General features: G+C 43.7%; 1 protein-coding gene across 7 annotated transcripts in view; it reads right to left on the minus strand.

Moving 5' to 3' along the window:
- The window catches only part of LOC124037551 (transcription factor SOX-6-like), a 213832-nt gene that overhangs the window by 46199 nt on the left and 147693 nt on the right, over positions 1-19940 (minus strand). For all 7 annotated transcript variants that reach the window (XM_046352364.1, XM_046352362.1, XM_046352359.1 and 4 more), the window contains exon 9: positions 13840-13919. In XM_046352364.1, coding sequence (XP_046208320.1) covers positions 13840-13919 — 80 coding nt within the window. The remainder of the gene's footprint in view (positions 1-13839; positions 13920-19940) is intronic.

Below are 19940 nucleotides of genomic sequence, written 5' to 3' on the forward strand. Positions count from 1 at the left end.
TGACCACTGCCTGAAACCACTGTCAACCTCCGTTTGAGGACTTGACAACATATCAAAGCCCCAATCCTGCATGAAAACCACCCAGACATGGCTTGTGTTCAGTAAGACTTGGCCTGCCTCTCTTCCTCCTCCTCTAATATCTCCATTTCTACACTCTTCTTTTATCTTCTCCTCTCCTGTCTCCTCTCTCACCGTTCTCGACTCTTCTCTCCTCTCCCTCATCTCCTCCCTCCTCTCCTCTCCTCTCCTCTCCTCTCCTCTCCTCTCCTCTCCTCTCCTCTCCTCTCCTCTCCTCTCCTCTCCTCTCCTCTCCTCTCCTCTCCTCTCCTCTGACCTCAAGCTCTCTCTCCTCTTGTCCTCTCCTCTCTTTCCCCTCTCTACCCCTCTCCCTCTATCCCCATTGTATCATTGCCCCAGTGAGATCTGATTTCCTCTCAGTCTAACCGCTAGGCCTCATGAGGACTCTGAGGTCCGTGGAGGAGGGTGGCAGACACACGAGAAGCAGAGCAGACGGGAGGAAGGCTGCGCCGTCTCATTCTGTGGTTCAGGCAGCGAGTTGGACAGCCCCTCTCTCTCGAGCCAATATTAAACACAAACAGAAGGGGCCCTCGCCGCGATGAAACAAAGCCCTGGTGTCACGGCGCTTATTTTCCTTGGCGAGCATGAGGAGTGCCCGGGCCAACCTCTGGCGATATGAGATCCGCTCAAGAATGTGCTTTGAATGACTGGTAGGGCCTCGCGCGTCTATCATTCACGACCACAAGAGTAACTTGCTGTGGTGATGGCTGTTGTTCATACAACTGCGGAGAAGAGGAGAGCTGAGGTTGAGGTATACACCTTGAATGTCTCCGAGGCCCAAGCACACATACAAACACACACACCGTCTCTCTCTACTGAGTAAGGATTATGTATGGGAATGATTTAGACAGTTAGACACTGGTAGACTGAGCTATGGGCCACTATACCCAAGCACACTCACACAAACTTCAAACAAACAAACAAACATTCACATTCATACCCCCACACAAACTAAAACAGAGATAGCCCACCTTTCAATATGGCTGCCAAAATAACATCAGACAAGAGCTTTGCACAGAGAGCTGACAAAAAGCGACCAGTCGAATGTAAATAGGGAGTCAAACGGTGCACCTTTCTAGTAACATAGTAAAAGACTGCCACAGTCATTTTTAGCCCCATTGAGCCTTGGAAATGTATAATTTCATTATTTTTTACTTGACCCTGACCTTGCCAACTGGCATAATGCTTTTTAAAGTCAAACAAACAAAAGCATTGAAGACAGGCCTTTTTCTCCCTTTTCCGCCCAAAAACCTGAGGGATCGATGGCCGGCTAGAAGCCAATGTGCAACGTAAACAACGGCAATCTGACCTCTCGCTGTTCAGTAAACCCTGAGGGAAGATAATGCAGTGATTTATTTTTAAATTACAAATTGACAAACAGTCTTTAAAAACAAAACTCTCTATTGGACGGGGGCTCTGGCTGTTAGTGCTAATTTGACTGAAACTAAATGATTAGTCTGTAATTTTCCTCCATCAGTGCTGGTTTTGATAGCCATGTTAGCACAATAATATGCTAAGAGAAAGGTATGATGTGCTTTATAGGGGGCTGAGTAGGAGTGCTGATCTAGGATCATTATGGGCTTTAAGATCATAATGAATAAGTTAACATGGATTCTAAACCTGCCCCTAGCGGGACTGGTATAATCCCCTTGGCTAGCTTTCTATTGATCTCAGTATCAGGAAAACACATGGGGGTTGGAATTTGTCAGCAGGTTAGCAGGGAGAGAAAGGAGAAAAAGGGACTGACTGACTGACGCTTACCAAGAAAAGGCTAAATTAACAACTTCTGGTGTGTGTGTATTCTTATGTATGTGTGTGTTTGCGTGCGTGCGTGCGTCATGCATGCTCACACAAGTTTGTGTGCGTGTGTAAACGTACATATGTGTAAAAGTCACAGTAAGCGTGTCTGTATATATAAACAGAGCAAAAAAAAGAAACGTCCTCTCACTGTCAACAGCGTTCATTTTCAGCAAACTTAACATGTGTAAATATTTCTATGAACATAACAAGATTCAAAAACTGAGACATAAACTGAACAAGTTACACAGACATGTGACAAACAGAAATTGAATAATGTGTCCCTGAACAAAGGGAGCTCAAAATCCAAAGTAACAGTCAGTATCTGGTGTGGCCACCAGCTGCATTAAGCACTGCAGTGCATCTCCTCCTCATGGACTGCACCAGATTTGCCAGTTCTTGCTGTGAGATGTTACTCCACTCTTCCACCAAGGAAACCTGCAAGTTCCCGGACATTTCTGGGGGGAATGGGATTGACGTGCTCAATGGGATTGAGATCCGGGCTCTTCGCTGGCCATGGCAGAACACTGACATTCCTGTCTTGCAGGAAATCACACACAGAACGAGCACTATGGCCGGTGGCATTGTCATGCTGGAGGGTCATGTCAGGATGAGCCTGCAGGAAGGGTACCACATAAGGGAGGAGGAGGTCTTCCTTGTAACGCACAGCTTTGAGATTGCCTGCAATGACAACAAGTGCAGTTCGATGATGCTGTGACACACCGCCAAAAACAATGATGGACCCTCCACCTCCAAATCGATCCCACTCCAGATTACAGGCCTCGGAGTACCGCTTATTCCTTCAACGATAAACGCAAATCCGACCATCACCCCTGGTGAGACTATACCACGACTCATCAGTGAAGAGCACTTTTTGCCAGTCCTGTCTGGTCCAGCGACGGTGGGTTTGTGCCCATAGGCGATGTTGTTGCCGGTGATGTCTGGTGAGTGACCTGCCTTACAACAGGCCTACAAGTCCTCAGTCCAGCCTCTCTCAGCCTATTGCGGACAGTCTGAGCACTGATGGAGGGTTTGTGTGTTCCTGGTGTAACTCAGGCAGTTGTTGTTGCCATCCTGTAACTGTCCCGCAGGTGTGATGTACCGATCCTGTGCAGATGTTTTTACACATGGTCTGCCACAGCGAGGACGATCAGCTGTCCATCATGTCTCCCTGTAGCGCTGTCTTAGGCATCTCACACTACGAACATTGCAATTTATTACCCTGGCCACATCTGCACATCTGTATGTTCACCTAGATGAGCACGGACCATGGGCATCTTTCTTGTGGTGTTTTTCAGAGTCAGTAGAAGGGCCTTTTTAGTGTCCTAAGTTTTCATAACTGTGACCTTAATTGCCTACCGTCTGTAAACTGTTAGTGTCTTACAACCATTCCACAGGTGCATGATCATTAATTGCTTATGGTTCATTGAACAGGCATGGGAAACAGTGTTTAAACCCTTTACAATGAAGATCTATGAAGCTATTTGGATTTTTACGAATTATCTTTGAAAGACAGGGACCTAAAAAAGGGACAAGTTTATACATATAGTCGTGGCCAAAAGTTTTGAGAATGAAACAAATATTAATTTTCACAAAGTTTCCTGCATCAGTGTCATTAGATATTTTTGTCAGATGTTACTATGGAATACTGAAGAATAATTACAATCATTTAAAGGCTTTTATTGACAATTACATGAAGTTGATGCAAAGAGTCAATATTTGCAGTGTTGACCCTTCTTTTTCAAGACCTTTGCAATCCACCCTGTCATGCTGTCAATTAACTTCTGGGCCACATCCTGACTGACGGCAGCCCATTCTTGCATAATCAATGCTTGGAGTTTGTCAGAATGTGTGGGTTTTTGTTTGTCCACCCGCCTCTTAAGGATTGACCACAAGTTCTCAATGGGATTAAGGTCGGAGGAGTTTCCTGGGCATGGACCCACAATATCAATGTTTTGTTCCCCGAGCCACTTAGTTATCACTTTTGCCTTATGGCAAGGTGCTCCATCATGCTGGAAAAGGCATTATTCATCAGCAAACTGTTCCTGAATGGTTGGGAGAAGTTGCTCTCGGAGGATGTGTTGGTACCATTCTTTATTCATGGCTGTGTTCTTAAGCAGAATTGAGTTGCTGAGAAGCAACCCCACACATGAATGGTCTCAGGATGCTTTACTGTCAGCATGACACAGGGCTCATGGTAGCATTCACCTTGTCTTCTCTGGACAAGCTTTTTTCCAGATTCCCCAAACAATCAGAAAGGGGCTTCATCAGAGAAAATGACTTTACCCCAGTTGTCAGCAGTCCAATCCCTGTACCTTTTGCAGAATATAGGTCTGTCCCTGATGTTTTTCCTGGAGAGAAGTGGTTTCTTTGCTGCCGTTCTTGACACCAGGCCATCCTCAAAAATTCTTCGCCTCACTGTGCGTGCAGATGCACTCACACCTGTCTGCTGCCATTCCTGAGCAAGCTCTGTGCTGGTGGTGCCCCGATCCTGCAGCTGAATCAACTTTAGGAGACAGTCCTGGCACTTGCTGGACTTTCTTGGGCGCACTGAAGCCTTCTTCACAACAATTGATCCGCTCTCCTTGAAGTTCTTGATGATCCGATAAATGGTTGATTTAGGTGCAATGTTACTGGCAGCAATATCCTTGCCTGGGAAGCCCTTTTTGTGCAAAGCAATGATGACAGCACATGTTTCCTTGTAGGTAACCATGGTTGACAGAGGAAGAACAATGATTCCAAGCACCACCCTCCTTTTGAAGCTTCCAGTCTGTAATTTGAACTCAATCAGCATGACAGAGTGATCTCCAGCCTTGTCCTCGTCAACACTCACACCTGTGTCAACGAGGGAATCACTGACATGATGTCAGCTGGTCCTTTTGTGGCAGGGCTGAAATGCAGTGGAAAAGTTTTTGGGGGGATTCAGTTCATTTGCATGGCAAAGAGGGACTTTGCAATTAATTGCAATTCATCTGATTACTCTTCATAACATTCTGGAGTATATGCAAATTGCCACCATACAAACAGAGGCAGCAGACTTTGTGAAAATGTATATTTGTGTCATTCTCAAAACCTTTGGCCACGACTGGACATATACAGTTGAAGTTGGAAGTTTACACCTTAGCCAAATACATTTAAACTCAGTTTTTCACAATTCCTGACATTTAATCCTAGTAAAAATTCCCTGTCTTAGGTCAGTTAGGATCACCACTTTATTTTAAGAATATGAAATTTCAGAATAATATGAGAGAGAATAATTTATTTCAGCTTTTATTTCTTTCATCACATTCCCAGTGGGTCAGACATTTACAGACACTCAACTAGTACTTGGTAGCATTGGCTTAAAATTATTTCACTTGGGTCAAACGTTTCGGGTAGCATTCCACAAGCTTCCCACAATAAGTTGGGTGAATTTTCCCTTATTCTTCCTGACAGAGCTGGTGTAACTGAGTCAGGTTTGTAGGCCTCCTTACTCACACACGCTTTTTCAGTTCTGCCCACAGATTTTCTATGAGATTGAGGTCAGGGCTTTGTGATGGCCACTCCGATGCCTTGACTTTGTCGTGCTTAACCCATTTTGCCACAACTTTTAAAGTATGCTTGGGGTCATTGTTCATTTTGAAGACCAATTTGCGAACAAGTTTTAACTCTCTGACTGATGTCTTGAGATGTTGCTTCAATATATCAACATACATTTCCGTCCTCATGATGCCATCTATTTTGTGAAGTGCACCAGTCGCTCCAGCAGCAAAGTACCCCCACAACATGATGCTGCCACCTCCCTGCTTCACGGTTGGGATGGTATACTTTGGCCTGCAAGCCTCCCCCTTTTTCCTCCCCCTTTTCCAAACATGTTCATTATGGCCAAACAGTCCTATTTTTGTTTCATAAGACCAGAGGACAAAGTCCCCATGTGCAGTTGCAAACCGTAGTCTGGCTTTTTTATGGCGGTTTTGGAGCAGTGGCTTCTTCCTTGCTGAGCGGTCTTTCAGGTTATGTCGATATCAGACTCGTTTTACTCTGGACATAGATACTTTTGTACCTGTTTCCTCCAGCATCTTCACAAGGTCCTTTGCTGTTGTTCTGGGATTGATTTGCACTTTTCGCAACAAAGTACATTCATCTCTAGGAGAAGGAACGTGTCTCCTTCCTAAGCGGTATGACGGCTGCATGGTCCCATGGTGTTTATACTTGGGTACTATCGTTTGGAAATTGCTCCCAAGGATGAACCAGACTTGTGGAGGTCTACAGTTTTTTTCTGAAGTCTTGGCTGATTTCTATTGATTTTCCCATGATGTTAAGCAAAGATGCACTGAGTTTGAAGGTAGGCCTTGAAATACATCCACAGGTACACCTCCAATTGACTCAAATGATACCATTTAGCCTGTCAGAAGCTTCTGAAGCAATGACATAATTTTCTGGAATTTTGAATGCTGTTTAAAGGCACAGTCAACTTAGTGTATGTAAAATTCTGACCCACTGGATTTGTGATACAATGAATTATAAGTGAAATAATCTGTCTGTAAACAATTGTTCAAAATATTACTTGTGTCATGCACGAAGTAGAAGTCTTAACCGACTTGCCAAAACTATAGTTTGTTAACAAAACATTTGTGGAGTGGTTGAAAAATGAGTTTTAATGACTCCAACCTAAGTGTATGTTAACGTCCGACTTCAAATGTACATCGCATAGGAATGCCCTCTAATAGATTCACAGCTGAGTCTCATTGAGAACACGTCCATCACTAGTCCTCAAGTTGTGCCTATGCTCTAATCTCTTCAATGGGTCAGATGTCTACTCCTTAATGTCTGCCCCAAAACATTTTGATTTGATTCTCCTATTAAACTCAGAAGTCTCACAAATGTCATGCAATGAATGAAATCACACAGGGCAAAACAAATTTGCAAACCCCTATATTTAGCAAAGTGGTGGAAAACCCTTGATTCTCCGTATATCAGTGTTGCGTCAATACCTCACCTTTAGAGCTATGAAACAGAAATAGCTCATTGAGCCGGAGAGGAAAAGAGTAAACGACGTCTTGTGATGACAACAAGAATGTCTGCTAAGTAACTGTATTGCACTCTCATTAATGGGACACAAAGGGGGTAATTCTTCAATTGAACTGAACTGCAGATGCCAGGCACCGGCCATAAGGACTGGAAACAATTGACCGATGAAGTCCCAAATGGCATTCTATTCTCTTTATAGTGCACTAGTTTTGATGTGAGCCGGTGCCATTGAAACACAGCCCCTGGCTCCTAAAACATTCTGCCGCTTGTTGTGCTGGTCATGAATGAACCAATACACTTAGTCAATATATTGTATTCTAGTTTCCCTCCTATGACTATACTGTAAGTGCAACATATTGTTGAGGTAAAACAAATTGAAGGTGTAGAATGCAAGAGACTTGGAGATCAAGCTATCCTGTCTTCCATCTTTAGAGTGTTATAAATAGATGCATCATTTTACAGGATTGGAATGGATTTGGTATTCCCCTCCTTCTCACCCTCCTAACCAGATACATTCTCCTCTCTCCATTACCATCCCTCTCCTCTCCATTACTATCCTGTCCATTACTCTCTCCATCACAATCTGTCTTCTCTCCATTACTATCTCTTCATCTCCCTCACTATCTATCTCTCTCCATTACTATCTCTCAATTCTCTTCTCTCCATTAGTATATGTCAATCATTTTAATTTTACCTTTATTTTACTAGGCAAGTCAGTTAAGAACAAATTCTTATTTTCAATGACGGCCTATGAACAGTGGGTTAACTGCCTGTTCAGGGGCAGAACGACAAATTTGTACCTTATCAGCTCGGGGATTCGAACTTGCAACCTTTCGGTTGCTAGTCCAACGCTCTAACCACTAGGCTATCCTGCCGCCCCAATCTCTCTCCTCTCCATTACTACCTCTCTCCTCTCCATTACTATCTCTCAATCTCACTACTCTCAATTACTCTCTCTCCATTCCCTTTTAATCTATCGGCTCTCCATTACTGTCTCTCTCTCTCTCTACTATCGCCGACTCTCTCCTCTCCTCTCCATTATCTCTCGATCTCTCTCCTCTCCACTAATATCTCTCAATCTCTGTACTCTCTCTCCACTCCCTTCCTATCGCTCTCCTATTACTATCTCTCTATCCTCTCCCTTCCTATCGCTCTCCTATTACTATCTCTCTATCCTCTCCATTACTATCGCTCTCCTATTACTATCTCTCTATCCTCTCCATTACTATCACTCTCCTATTACTATCTCTCTATCCTCTCCGTTACTATCGCTCAATAGCTCTACTCTCCATTACGCTCTCCTCTCCATTTCTATCTCTCTAACAGCGTCGCCACCTTGGTGCCGGATGGGACTGCCTTTGTCTAAGCACAGCTGTGCTGACTCCAACTACACTGACTCCAACTACACTGACTCCAACTACACTGACTCCAACTACACTGACTCCAACTACACTGACTCCAACTACACTGACTCCAACAGCGGCTTTGTCGTCGAGCTCGGCTCCTTTCCCTCTCTCTGGCTCTGATTGGCCTCTGCCTGCTGTGGGAGGTCTGGACCTATTGTCGGGAGCTGTAGGCGTACACTATCCTGTTTCTCGTGGGCCCGTGAAATGTTCCACAAATTTTGTGAGGGTTAGGAATGGGCAAATTTGTCCATTCCATTCTTCGGCCGTTGTCCCTGGAGCAAAAACCTTGTGCTATCCAGGAGCACGATTACAGGACATCACTAAGGACATCACTAAGCTGCTCCCAAACATTATAAACCTGCATCAGGACATCAATAAGCTGCTCCCAAACATTATAAACCTGCATCAGGACATCAATAATCTGCTCCCAAACATTATAAACCTGCATCAGGACATCAATAAGATGCTCCCAAACATTATAAACCTGCATAAGGACATCAATAAGCTGCTCCCAAACATTATAAACCTGCATCAAGACATCAATAAGCTGCTCCCAAACATTATAAACCTGCATCAGGACATCAATAAGCTGCTCCCAAACATTATAAACCTGCATCAGGACATCAATAATCTGCTCCCAAACATTATAAACCTGCATCAGGACATCAATAAGATGCTCCCAAACATTATAAACCTGCATCAGGACATCAATAAGCTGCTCCCAAACATTATAAACCTGCATCAGGACATCAATAAGCTGCTCCCAAACATTTTAAACCGGCATCACGAAATTGAGTCTATCATAGTTCATGTGTGATTCAATAACATTATGAAGGGCAGCTCAGAACAGCTGAAGATGGATTTTAAAGAGCTGATTGGGTCTCTACACCAACAAACGTCCCATAATATCTGGCCCCCGTGCCCTCCCTAAATCGTGACCTTGAACGTTTCAGCAGACTTGTATCCCTCCATAACTGGCTTTGTGACTATTGCAGCTCTGTGGGTGGAACATTTAATGACCATTTTGATACCTTCTGGAAACAACAATCATTTTAAAAGGAGGATGGGATCCACCCAAAACATTTGGGTTCCTGGATCCTTTCACAGCATTATAAAGGTACGTTGAGACAATGACTTATCAATGACCCAAGCCCAGCTCAGTTAATATCTACCATTGTGATGAGTTGTCATAATGCTTCAGCAAATGTACATTATCCCAGGTGCGTTGGAAGACACAATGTAAGTAACCTAATTTATGTTCCTCTAACTGCCTTGAAAGACTGCTGATCCTACAGCTATTATGTGCAGTAATCATGTGCCTGTGAACCAGAGTTATACTGTTAGCACTGAGTCGTGTGCCCTAATAGGAAGTTCAAGGTGTGTAGCTCACCCTGCACTGACATAAATAACATGAGCATGTCTTGTTGCTGTTGCTGTTGATATTCAGAACCACATTCCCGTAAAGCTTAGACAGGATCTCATGTTAAATACTGTTGAAGTAATATGGCTACATCTGCCTCACCTAAAGCCCATTCTGGTGGGAAGCAGCTATAGACCACAAGTGCTAACAGTCGATATCTGGATCACGTGTGAAATGCTTGATAATGTATGTGAGATATCAACAGAGGTATATTTTCTGGGGGATTTAAGTAGTGACTGGTTTCATCAAGCTGCCCACTCAATAAAAAAATTACAACTGTAACCAGTGCCTGCAACCTGGTTCAGTCAACCTACCAGGGTAGTTACAAACAGCACAGCAATGAAATCATCAACATGTATTGACCACATCTTTACTAATGCTGCAGATATCTGCTTTAAAGCTGTATCCAGACAGTCTGTCAGTCTCTAAAACAGTTTGATGTTGCTGGGACTGAAGCACTACCAGATCCTGTCTGTCAGTCTCTAAAACAGTTTGATGTTGCTGGGACTGAAGCACTACCAGATCCTGTCTGTCAGTCTCTAAAACAGTTTGATGTTGCTGGGACTGAAGCACTACCAGATCCTGTCTGTCAGTCTCTAAAACAGTTTGATGTTGCTGGGACTGAAGCACTACCAGATCCTGTCTGTCAGTCTCTAAAACAGTTTGATTTTGCTGGGACTGAAGCACTACCGGATCCTGTCTGTCAGTCTCTAAAACAGTTTGATGTTGCTGGGACTGATGCACTACCAGATCCTGTCTGTCAGTCTCTAAAACAGTTTGATGTTGCTGGGACTGATGCACTACCACATCCTGTCTGTCAGTCTCTAAAACAGTTTGATGTTGCTGGGACTGATGCACTACCACATCCTGTCTGTCAGTCTCTAAAACAGTTTGATGTTGCTGGGACTGAAGCACTACCGGATCCTGTCTGTCAGTCTCTAAAACAGTTTGATGTTGCTGGGACTGAAGCACTACCAGATCCTGTCTGTCAGTCTCTAAAACAGTTTGATGTTGCTAGGACTGATGCACTACCAGATCCTGTCTGTCAGTCTCTAAAACAGTTTGATGTTGCTGGGACTGATGCACTACCGGATCCTGTCTGTCAGTCTCTAAAACAGTTTGATGTTGCTTGGACTGATGCACTACCAGATCCTGTCTGTCAGTCTCTAAAACAGTTTGATGTTGCTGGGACTGATGCACTACCAGATCCTGTCTGTCAGTCTCTAAAACAGTTTGATGTTGCTGGAAAAAATCCTGGAACCCCTGCATTTAGGATGAATCCCGTCTCTTTTAAAAAGTGCTGGTTGCTCCCACAGCATTTCAAAGAGACATTTCTGTCGTTGCAAAGTTTCTTCAGGTATTTCATTTAGGGCAAAGAGTCGACTGAAACATTCCAAACCCCTTCGGTAGCATGGGAGAGGCCCGAGATAATTACTATCTTCCTTGTGCTTGCGAGGGTCTGTTAAAAAATGTTGTAGTCCTCCCTCAGATCTCCTAAAAACAAAGGTCGTTAAAATCTAAGTGAGTGACGATGGTGTCCATATTGGAGTAGTTGGCTAGAACTGTGGGCAACAGAGAGTTGACGTCATGGACATGGGCTCCTGGGTGACAGTGGACCTTAGTTGTTCCACAGACCATAGGCAGGCCAAGATCTCGAGCTACCCACAATGATGATGGTAGTGATGGAATCTGATAGGGAAACGACCTGCTGAACTGTGGTGGCCGTGAGGGAGGGTGGCCGCGGGTGTTGGTATACACCCAGGATCCGTGCTGACTCCTGGGGCTGGTAGGTCCATCTCAAGCGGGGCAAAGCTGTTTGATAGCTGGGTCAGATCTTCTCGGATAGATGGGAGGCCAAACTGCCTCCCCGACTTCCTACGCCTTGCGAGTGTCCAGTCTCTCATGGGGCCGCGGAGCAGAGCTTAACATCTGTCTGTTGGATTGGGACAGATGAATGCCGCCCTACTCATCAACAACTTTGCTGTTGAGATTGGGTTTGCCTGGGTTACAGCAGGGTCGGTGTACTTAGAAAGCAGGTTTTCCTTTTCTCGCATTCGAGCTAACAGACGGAGGATCTCTTCCCTAAGATGCTTGATGGTGGTGCATTTAGGGCAGACAAATGCCTGTCCATTTTCCAGTGCCACCTTATCTTCATCTTGTGTAAAAATCATCTCACATCTGAAGCATTTGTGGGGTGTCTCACCGTGTGTCTCACCGTGTGTCTCACTCTGACTCGTCTACAGTACATATGAAGCAGAGCCTGACCTGAGAGAGGGAGAACTTCTAAAGCTCTACAGCGTATACCCAATGGCCACACACAGACGAGATGATGAATAATACTGCATAAGGCCAGGATACCATGATGCTCATTGAGACGTAGACATATATCATGCCACTACTTTTCTATATGATTGCGTTATTTTTGTCAAGACAAACTGAAGACTGTGTACTGTAGCACTATAACCCATATGGTCTCCACATACATTAGCACTATACGCTTAATCTTTAGATGAGGTTAGATGTCATTCTACTGAACTCTTATGTCATTTTTGTCATTACAAACTAAGAAAATGATTTTGTATCATTTTTCCAGCTTTCCTAACCTTCTCTTTCCTTCAATGACGCTTACCCTATCTGTCTACAAATCTCAACCACTCCCCTTCACTTTGTTTTTGTTCTAAACAAGCGGTATAATGAGCATCTTCCTCTTTCATTCAGGTTTTCCTTCTCTGCATCTCTGAGATGTTTAAATATGAATGATTACACATGTCACGATGCATTCATCCTCTTCGTTCTACCTCACAAATGAACATGCACACACACAACACCACTGTGAGGTACAGATGCTTTGATCATTTCAAAGGCACACGTGGAGATATTCTGTCTGACTGAACAGCAGGTTCCGTTTCCCAACTCCACAGTGCTTTGTTAGGTCAATAACATTTAATGAGAGCTTTGCTAGGGGAAGCCATATTACAGCCTGAATAACCTGAGGCAAAGCTGTTATGTTTAACAGCTGACTGCAACGATACCAGAAATAATGATTGATGCCGGAAAGTGATAGTTTACCTACGAATATAGCAATTTGAGACTTTCTGTTATTTTCCAATATGCTGTAGAGGAGGGGTGGACGACAATGTTGTAAAATTGGGGTACGCCCTTTGGGGTAGATGCATTTTTTTTCTTCTTTTTTTTAAGTCATGTTCAATGATAACTATTATCTATAGGTGCCATTCGCTAACCATAGGTGTCAAGCACCAATAAAAATATGATACATTACCTAGGCCAGGTGTTGTGCTAGTGGGTTGTAATACCAAAGAGATTTATCATATTGGCCTTTGTTTGACTCAGTCAACATATTTCAGATAAGGGAAGTGGTGGGTTCTGTCAGGATTTGGCCAGGGTTGTTCCGGTTTTTGGTCACTAGATGCCCCCATTGTGCCTTTTGACCTTTTGTTTTCCCTTGATCCCCATTATTATTTGCACCTGTGCCTCGTTTCCCCTGATTGTATTTAAACCCTTTGTTTTCCTCTGTTCTTTGCTCTGTGTTTGTATGTTAGCACCCAGCCCTAGTACTCTGAGAACTCTTGTTGATCCTGGTGGGATGATCCTGTTTCTCACTCCGGAGACCCGGGTTCGTACCGGGTCCTGACAGGTTCAATATCTAGGGTATAGAGTCTATAGGCTTGGTAAACATGGGAGTCTATAGGGGGCTTGGTTAGTTAGCGTTGTTGCTAATGCCGGGCTAGTATTTTGTGGTTAGGCTGTTTAACAACTCTCATGCAGGACTTAGTGGACTAGCATGTTTCTGATAATACGTTTTGTCTTATTGGGATCTACCCTCAAGATGAAATTTCCTCTGGAAAAACAAAAAACAAAACTGGTTCCAAATTTGGTGCAGATACTTAGTAGGCCTAAATCTGGTACTGTAAATGCCTGTTAGCATGTCAGTACCTTATCTTTGTGGAGCAGCACATGGCGATGTAGGGTGAAGTGGCCTTTAGACGCTGATCTTGGGTCAGTTTTGCATTTCCAATTCTAATGGTTTAGGTAAGGATTGGGGTAGGGAAGCTGATCCTAGATGTGTAGCTAAGTGAAATGTTTCCCTGAAGAAGCACATGGGCCTACCTGTAGTTGTAGCGGGCTCAGTCCTGACGCGGCTGCAGCTGCCATTGTGGATGGAATGAACTGCATGGGGTAGTTATCACCTATCAGGAGAGACAACAAAACATACAATGAACTGCATGGGGTAGTTATCACCTATCAGGAGAGACAACAAAACATACAATGAACTGCATGGGGTAGTTATCACCTATCAGGAGAGACAACAAAACATACAATGAACTGCATGGGGTAGTTATCACCTATCAGGAGAGAGACAACAAAACATACAATGAACTGCATGGGGTAGTTATCACCTATCAGGAGAGAGACAACAAAACATACAATGAACTGCATGGGGTAGTTATCACCTATCAGGAGAGACAACAAAACATACAATGAACTGCATGGGGTAGTTATCACCTATCAGGAGAGACAACAAAACATACAATGAACTGCATGGGGTAGTTATCACCTATCAGGAGAGACAACAAAACATACAATGAACTGCATGGGGTAGTTATCACCTATCAGGAGAGACAACAAAACATACAATGAACTGCATGGGGTAGTTATCACCTATCAGGAGAGACAACAAAACATACAATGAACTGCATGGGGTAGTTATCACCTATCAGGAGAGACAACAAAACATACAATGAACTGCATGGGGTAGTTATCACCTATCAGGAGAGACAACAAAACATACAATGAACTGCATGGGGTAGTTATCACATATCAGGAGAGACAACAAAACATACAATGAACAGCATGGGGTAGTTATCACATATCAGGAGAGACAACAAAACATACAATGAACTGCATGGGGTAGTTATCACCTATCAGGAGAGACAACAAAACATACAATGAACTGCATGGGGTAGTTATCACATATCAGGAGAGACAACAAAACATACAATGAACTGCATGGGGTAGTTATCACCTATCAGGAGGAGAGACATGGAGTATAGTTATCACCTATCAGGAGGAGAGACATGGAGTATAGTTATCACCTATCAGGAGGAGAGAGACATGGAGTATAGTTATCACCTATCAGGAGGAGAGAGACATGGAGTATAGTTATCACCTATCAGGAGGAGAGACATGGAGTATAGTTAACACCTATCAGGAGGAGAGAGACATGGAGTATAGTTATCACCTATCAGGAGGAGAGAGACATGGAGTATAGTTAACACCTATCAGGAGGAGAGAGACATGGAGTATAGTTATCACCTATCAGGAGGAGAGACATGGAGTATAGTTATCACCTATCAGGAGGAGAGAGACATGGAGTATAGTTAACACCTATCAGGAGGAGAGAGACAACAAAACATACAATGAACTGCATGGGGTATCAGGAGAAGAGACATGGAGTATAGTTATCACCTATCAGGAGGAGAGACATGGAGTATAGTTAACACCTATCAGGAGGAGAGAGACAATAAAAAATGCATAGCCCAGGCTGTGATGAGGGAGTTTACCACACCAAGAGTAAACCTGCCCCCCTCCCCTCCAGATACTTGTTTGCTCACTCTAGTCCCGGTTCTAGTCTCTCTGTCTGTTTATCACTCTCTGGTTCTAGTCTCTCTGTCTGTTTATCACTCTCTGGTTCCAGTCTCTCTGTCTGTTTATCACTCTCTGGTTCTAGTCTCTCTGTCTGTTTATCACTCTCTGGTTCTAGTCTCTCTGTCTGTTTATCACTCTCTGGTTCCAGTCTCTCTGTCTGTTTATCACTCTCTGGTTCTAGTCTCTCTGCCTGTTTATCACTCTCTGGTTCTAGTCTCTCTGTCTGTTTATCACTCTCTGGTTCCAGTCTCTCTGTCTGTTTATCACTCTCTGGTTCCAGTCTCTCTGTCTGTTTATCACTCTCTGGTTCTAGTCTCTCTGTCTGTTTATCACTCTCTGGTTCTAGTCTCTCTGTCTGTTTATCACTCTCTGGTTCTAGTCTCTCTGTCTGTTTATCACTCTCTGGTTCTCTCTGGTTCTGGTTAGTCTCTCTGTCTGTTTATCACTCTCTGGTTCCAGTCTCTCTGTCTGTTTATCACTCTCTGGTTCTAGTCTCTCTGTCTGTTTATCACTCTCTGGTTCCAGTCTCTCTGTCTGTTTATCACTCTCTGGTTCAGTCTCTCTGGTTCTGGTTAGTCTCTCTGTCTGTTTATCACTCTCTGGTTCTAGTCTGTCTGTTTATCACTCTCTCTCTGGTTCAGTCTCTCTGTCTGTTTATCACTCTCTGGTTCTAGTCTCTCTGTCTGTTTATCACTCTCTGTCTCTCTGTCTGTTCTGGTTCTAGTCTCTCTGTCTGTTTATCACTCTCTGGTTCCAGTCTCTCTGTCTGTTTATCACTCTCTGGTTCTAGTCTCTCTCTCTGTCTGTTTATCACTCTCTGGTTCTAGTCTCTCTGTCTGTTTATCACTCTCTGGTTCTAGTCTCTCTGTCTGTTTATCACTCTCTTTATCTGTTTATCACTCTCTGGTTCCAGTCTAGTCTCTGTCTGTTTATCACTCTCTGGTTCTAGTCTCTCTGTCTGTTTATCACTCTCTGGTTCTGGTTCTAGTCTCTCTGTCTGTTTATCACTCTCTGGTTCTAGTCTCTGGTTCTGTCTGTTTATCACTCTCTGGTTCCAGTCTCTCTGTCTGTTTATCACTCTCTGGTTCCAGTCTCTCTGTCTGTTTATCACTCTCTGGTTCCAGTCTCTCTGTCTGTTTATCACTCTCTGGTTCTAGTCTCTCTGTCTGTTTATCACTCTCTGGTTCCAGTCTCTCTGTCTGTCTGTTTATCACTCTCTGGTTCTGTTTATCACTCTCTGGTTCCAGTCTCTCTGTCTGTTTATCACTCTCTGGTTCCAGTCTCTGTTCTGGTTAGTCTCTCTGTCTGTTTATCACTCTCTGGTTCTAGTCTCTCTGTCTGTTTATCACTCTCTGGTTCCAGTCTCTCTGTCTGTTTACTCTCTGGTTCACTCTCTGGTTCTAGTCTCTCTGTCTGTTTATCACTCTCTCTGTTTATCACTCTCTGGTTCTAGTCTCTCTGTCTGTTTATCACTCTCTGGTTCCAGTCTCTCTGTCTGTTTATCACTCTCTGGTTCTAGTCTCTCTGTCTGTTTATCACTCTCTGGTTCTAGTCTGTTTATCACTCTCTGGTTCTAGTCTCTCTGCCTGTTTTAGTCTCTCTGTCTGTTTCACTCTCTGGTTCTAGTCTCTCTGTCTGTTTATCACTCTCTGGTTCTAGTCTCTCTGCCTGTTTATCACTCTCTGGTTCTAGTCTCTCTGCCTGTTTATCACTCTCTGGTTCTAGTCTCTCTGTCTGTTTATCACTCTCTGGTTCTAGTCTCTCTGTCTGTTTATCACTCTCTGGTTCTAGTCTCTCTGCCTGTTTATCACTCTCTGGTTCTAGTCTCTCTGCCTGTTTATCACTCTCTGTTTATCTGTTTACTCTCTGGTTCTAGTCTCTGGTTCTAGTCTCTCCTGTTTATCACTCTCTGGTTCTAGTCTCTCTGTCTGTTTATCACTCTCTGGTTCTAGTCTCTCTGTCTGTTTATCACTCTCTGGTTCTAGTCTCTCTGTCTGTTTATCACTCTCTGGTTCCAGTCTCTCTGCCTGTTTATCACTCTCTGGTTCTAGTCTCTCTGTCTGTTTATCACTCTCTGGTTCTAGTCTCTCTGTCTGTTTATCACTCTCTGGTTCCAGTCTCTCTGTCTGTTTATCAGTTCCAGTCTCTCTGTCTGTTTATCACTCTCTGGTTCCAGTCTCTCTGTCTGTTTATCACTCTCTGGTTCCAGTCTCTCTGTCTGTTTATCACTCTCTGGTTCCAGTCTCTCTGTCTGTTTATCACTCTCTGGTTCCAGTCTCTCTGTCTGTTTATCACTCTCTGTTCTAGTCTCTCTGTCTGTTTATCACTCTCTGGTTCCAGTCTCTCTGTCTGTTTTATCACTCTCTGTCTGTTCCAGTCTCTCTGTCTGTTTATCACTCTCTGGTTCCAGTCTCTGTCTGTTTATCACTCTCTGGTTCCAGTCTCTCTGTGTTTATCACTCTCTGGTTCTAGTCTCTCTGCCCTGTCTGTCTGTTTATCACTCTCTGGTTCTAGTCTCTCTGTCTGTTTATCACTCTCTGGTTCCAGTCTCTCTGTCTGTTTATCACTCTCTGGTTCTAGTCTCTCTGTCTGTTTATCACTCTCTGGTTCTAGTCTCTCTGTCTGTTTATCACTCTCTGGTTCTAGTCTCTCTGTCTGTTTATCACTCTCTGGTTCTAGTCTCTCTGTCTGTTTATCACTCTCTGGTTCAGTCTCTCTCTGTTTATGGTTCTAGTCTCTCTGTCTGTTTATCACTCTCTGGTTCTAGTCTCTCTGTCTGTTTATCACTCTCTGGTTCTAGTCTCTCTGTCTGTTTATCACTCTCTGGTTCTAGTCTCTCTGTCTGTTTATCACTCTCTGGTTCTAGTCTCTCTGTCTGTTTATCACTCTCTGGTTCTAGTCTCTCTGTCTGTTTATCACTCTCTGGTTCTAGTCTCTCTGTCTGTTTATCAGTTCTAGTCTCTCTGTCTGTTTATCACTCTCTGGTTCTAGTCTCTCTGTCTGTTTATCACTCTCTGGTTCTAGTCTCTCTGTCTGTTTATCACTCTCTGGTTCTAGTCTCTCTGTCTGTTTATCACTCTCTGGTTCTAGTCTCTCTGTCTGTTTATCTGTCTGTTTATCACTCTCTGGTTCTAGTCTCTCTGTCTGTTTATCACTCTCTGGTTCTAGTCTCTCTGTCTGTTTATCATCTGTTTATCACTCTCTGGTTCTAGTCTCTCTCTGTTTAGTCTCTCTGTCTGTTTATCACTCTCTGGTTCTAGTCTCTCTCTCTGTTCTGTTTATCACTAGTCTCTCTGGTTCTAGTTCTAGTCTCTCTGTCTGTTTATCACTCTCTGGTTCTAGTCTCTGTCTGTTTATCACTCTCTGGTTCTAGTCTCTCTGCCTGTTTATCACTCTCTGGTTCTAGTCTCTCTGTCTGTTTATCACTCTCTGGTTCTAGTCTCTGGTTCTGTCTCTCTGCCTGTTTATCACTCTCTGGTTCTAGTCTCTCTGTCTGTTTATCACTCTCTGGTTCTAGTCTCTCTGTCTGTTTATCACTCTCTGGTTCTAGTCTCTCTGTCTGTTTATCACTCTCTGGTTCTAGTCTCTCTGTCTGTTTATCACTCTCTGGTTCCAGTCTCTCTGTCTGTTTATCACTCTCTGGTTCTAGTCTCTCTGTCTGTTTATCACTCTCTGGTTCCAGTCTCTCTGTCTGTTTATCACTCTCTGGTTCCAGTCTCTCTGTCTGTTTATCACTCTCTGGTTCTAGTCTCTCTGTCTGTTTATCACTCTCTGGTTCCAGTCTCTCTGTCTGTTTATCACTCTCTGGTTCCAGTCTCTCTGTCTGTTTATCACTCTCTGGTTCTAGTCTCTCTGTCTGTTTATCACTCTCTGGTTCTAGTCTCTCTGTCTGTTTATCACTCTCTGTTCCAGTCTATCTGTCTGTTTATCACTCTCTGGTTCCAGTCTCTCTGTCTGTTTATCACTCTCTGGTTCCAGTCTCTCTGTCTGTTTATCACTCTCTGGTTCTAGTCTCTCTGTCTGTTTATCACTCTCTGGTTCTAGTCTCTCTGTCTGTTTATCACTCTCTGGTTCCAGTCTCTCTGCCTGTTTATCACTCTCTGGTTCAGTCTCTCTGTCTGTTTATCACTCTCTGGTTCCAGTCTCTCTGTCTGTTTATCACTCTCTGGTTCTAGTCTCTCTGTCTGTTTATCACTCTCTGGTTCTAGTCTCTCTGTCTGTTTATCACTCTCTGGTTCTAGTCTCTCTGTCTGTTTATCACTCTCTGGTTCAGGTTCCTGTTTATCAGTCTCTCTGTCTGTTTATCACTCTCTGGTTCTAGTCTCTCTGTCTGTTTATCACTCTCTGGTTCTAGTCTCTCTGTCTGTTTATCACTCTCTGGTTCTAGTCTCTCTGTCTGTTTTCACTCTCTGGTTCTAGTCTCTCTGTCTGTTTATCACTCTCTGGTTCTAGTCTCTCTGTCTGTTTATCACTCTCTGGTTCTAGTCTCTCTGTCTGTTTATCACTCTCTGGTTCTAGTCTCTCTGTCTGTTTATCACTCTCTGGTTCAGTCTCTCTGTCTG

This window comes from Oncorhynchus gorbuscha, linkage group LG06, assembly GCF_021184085.1.
Source record: "Oncorhynchus gorbuscha isolate QuinsamMale2020 ecotype Even-year linkage group LG06, OgorEven_v1.0, whole genome shotgun sequence".
NCBI classification, from domain to species: domain Eukaryota; kingdom Metazoa; phylum Chordata; class Actinopteri; order Salmoniformes; family Salmonidae; genus Oncorhynchus; species Oncorhynchus gorbuscha.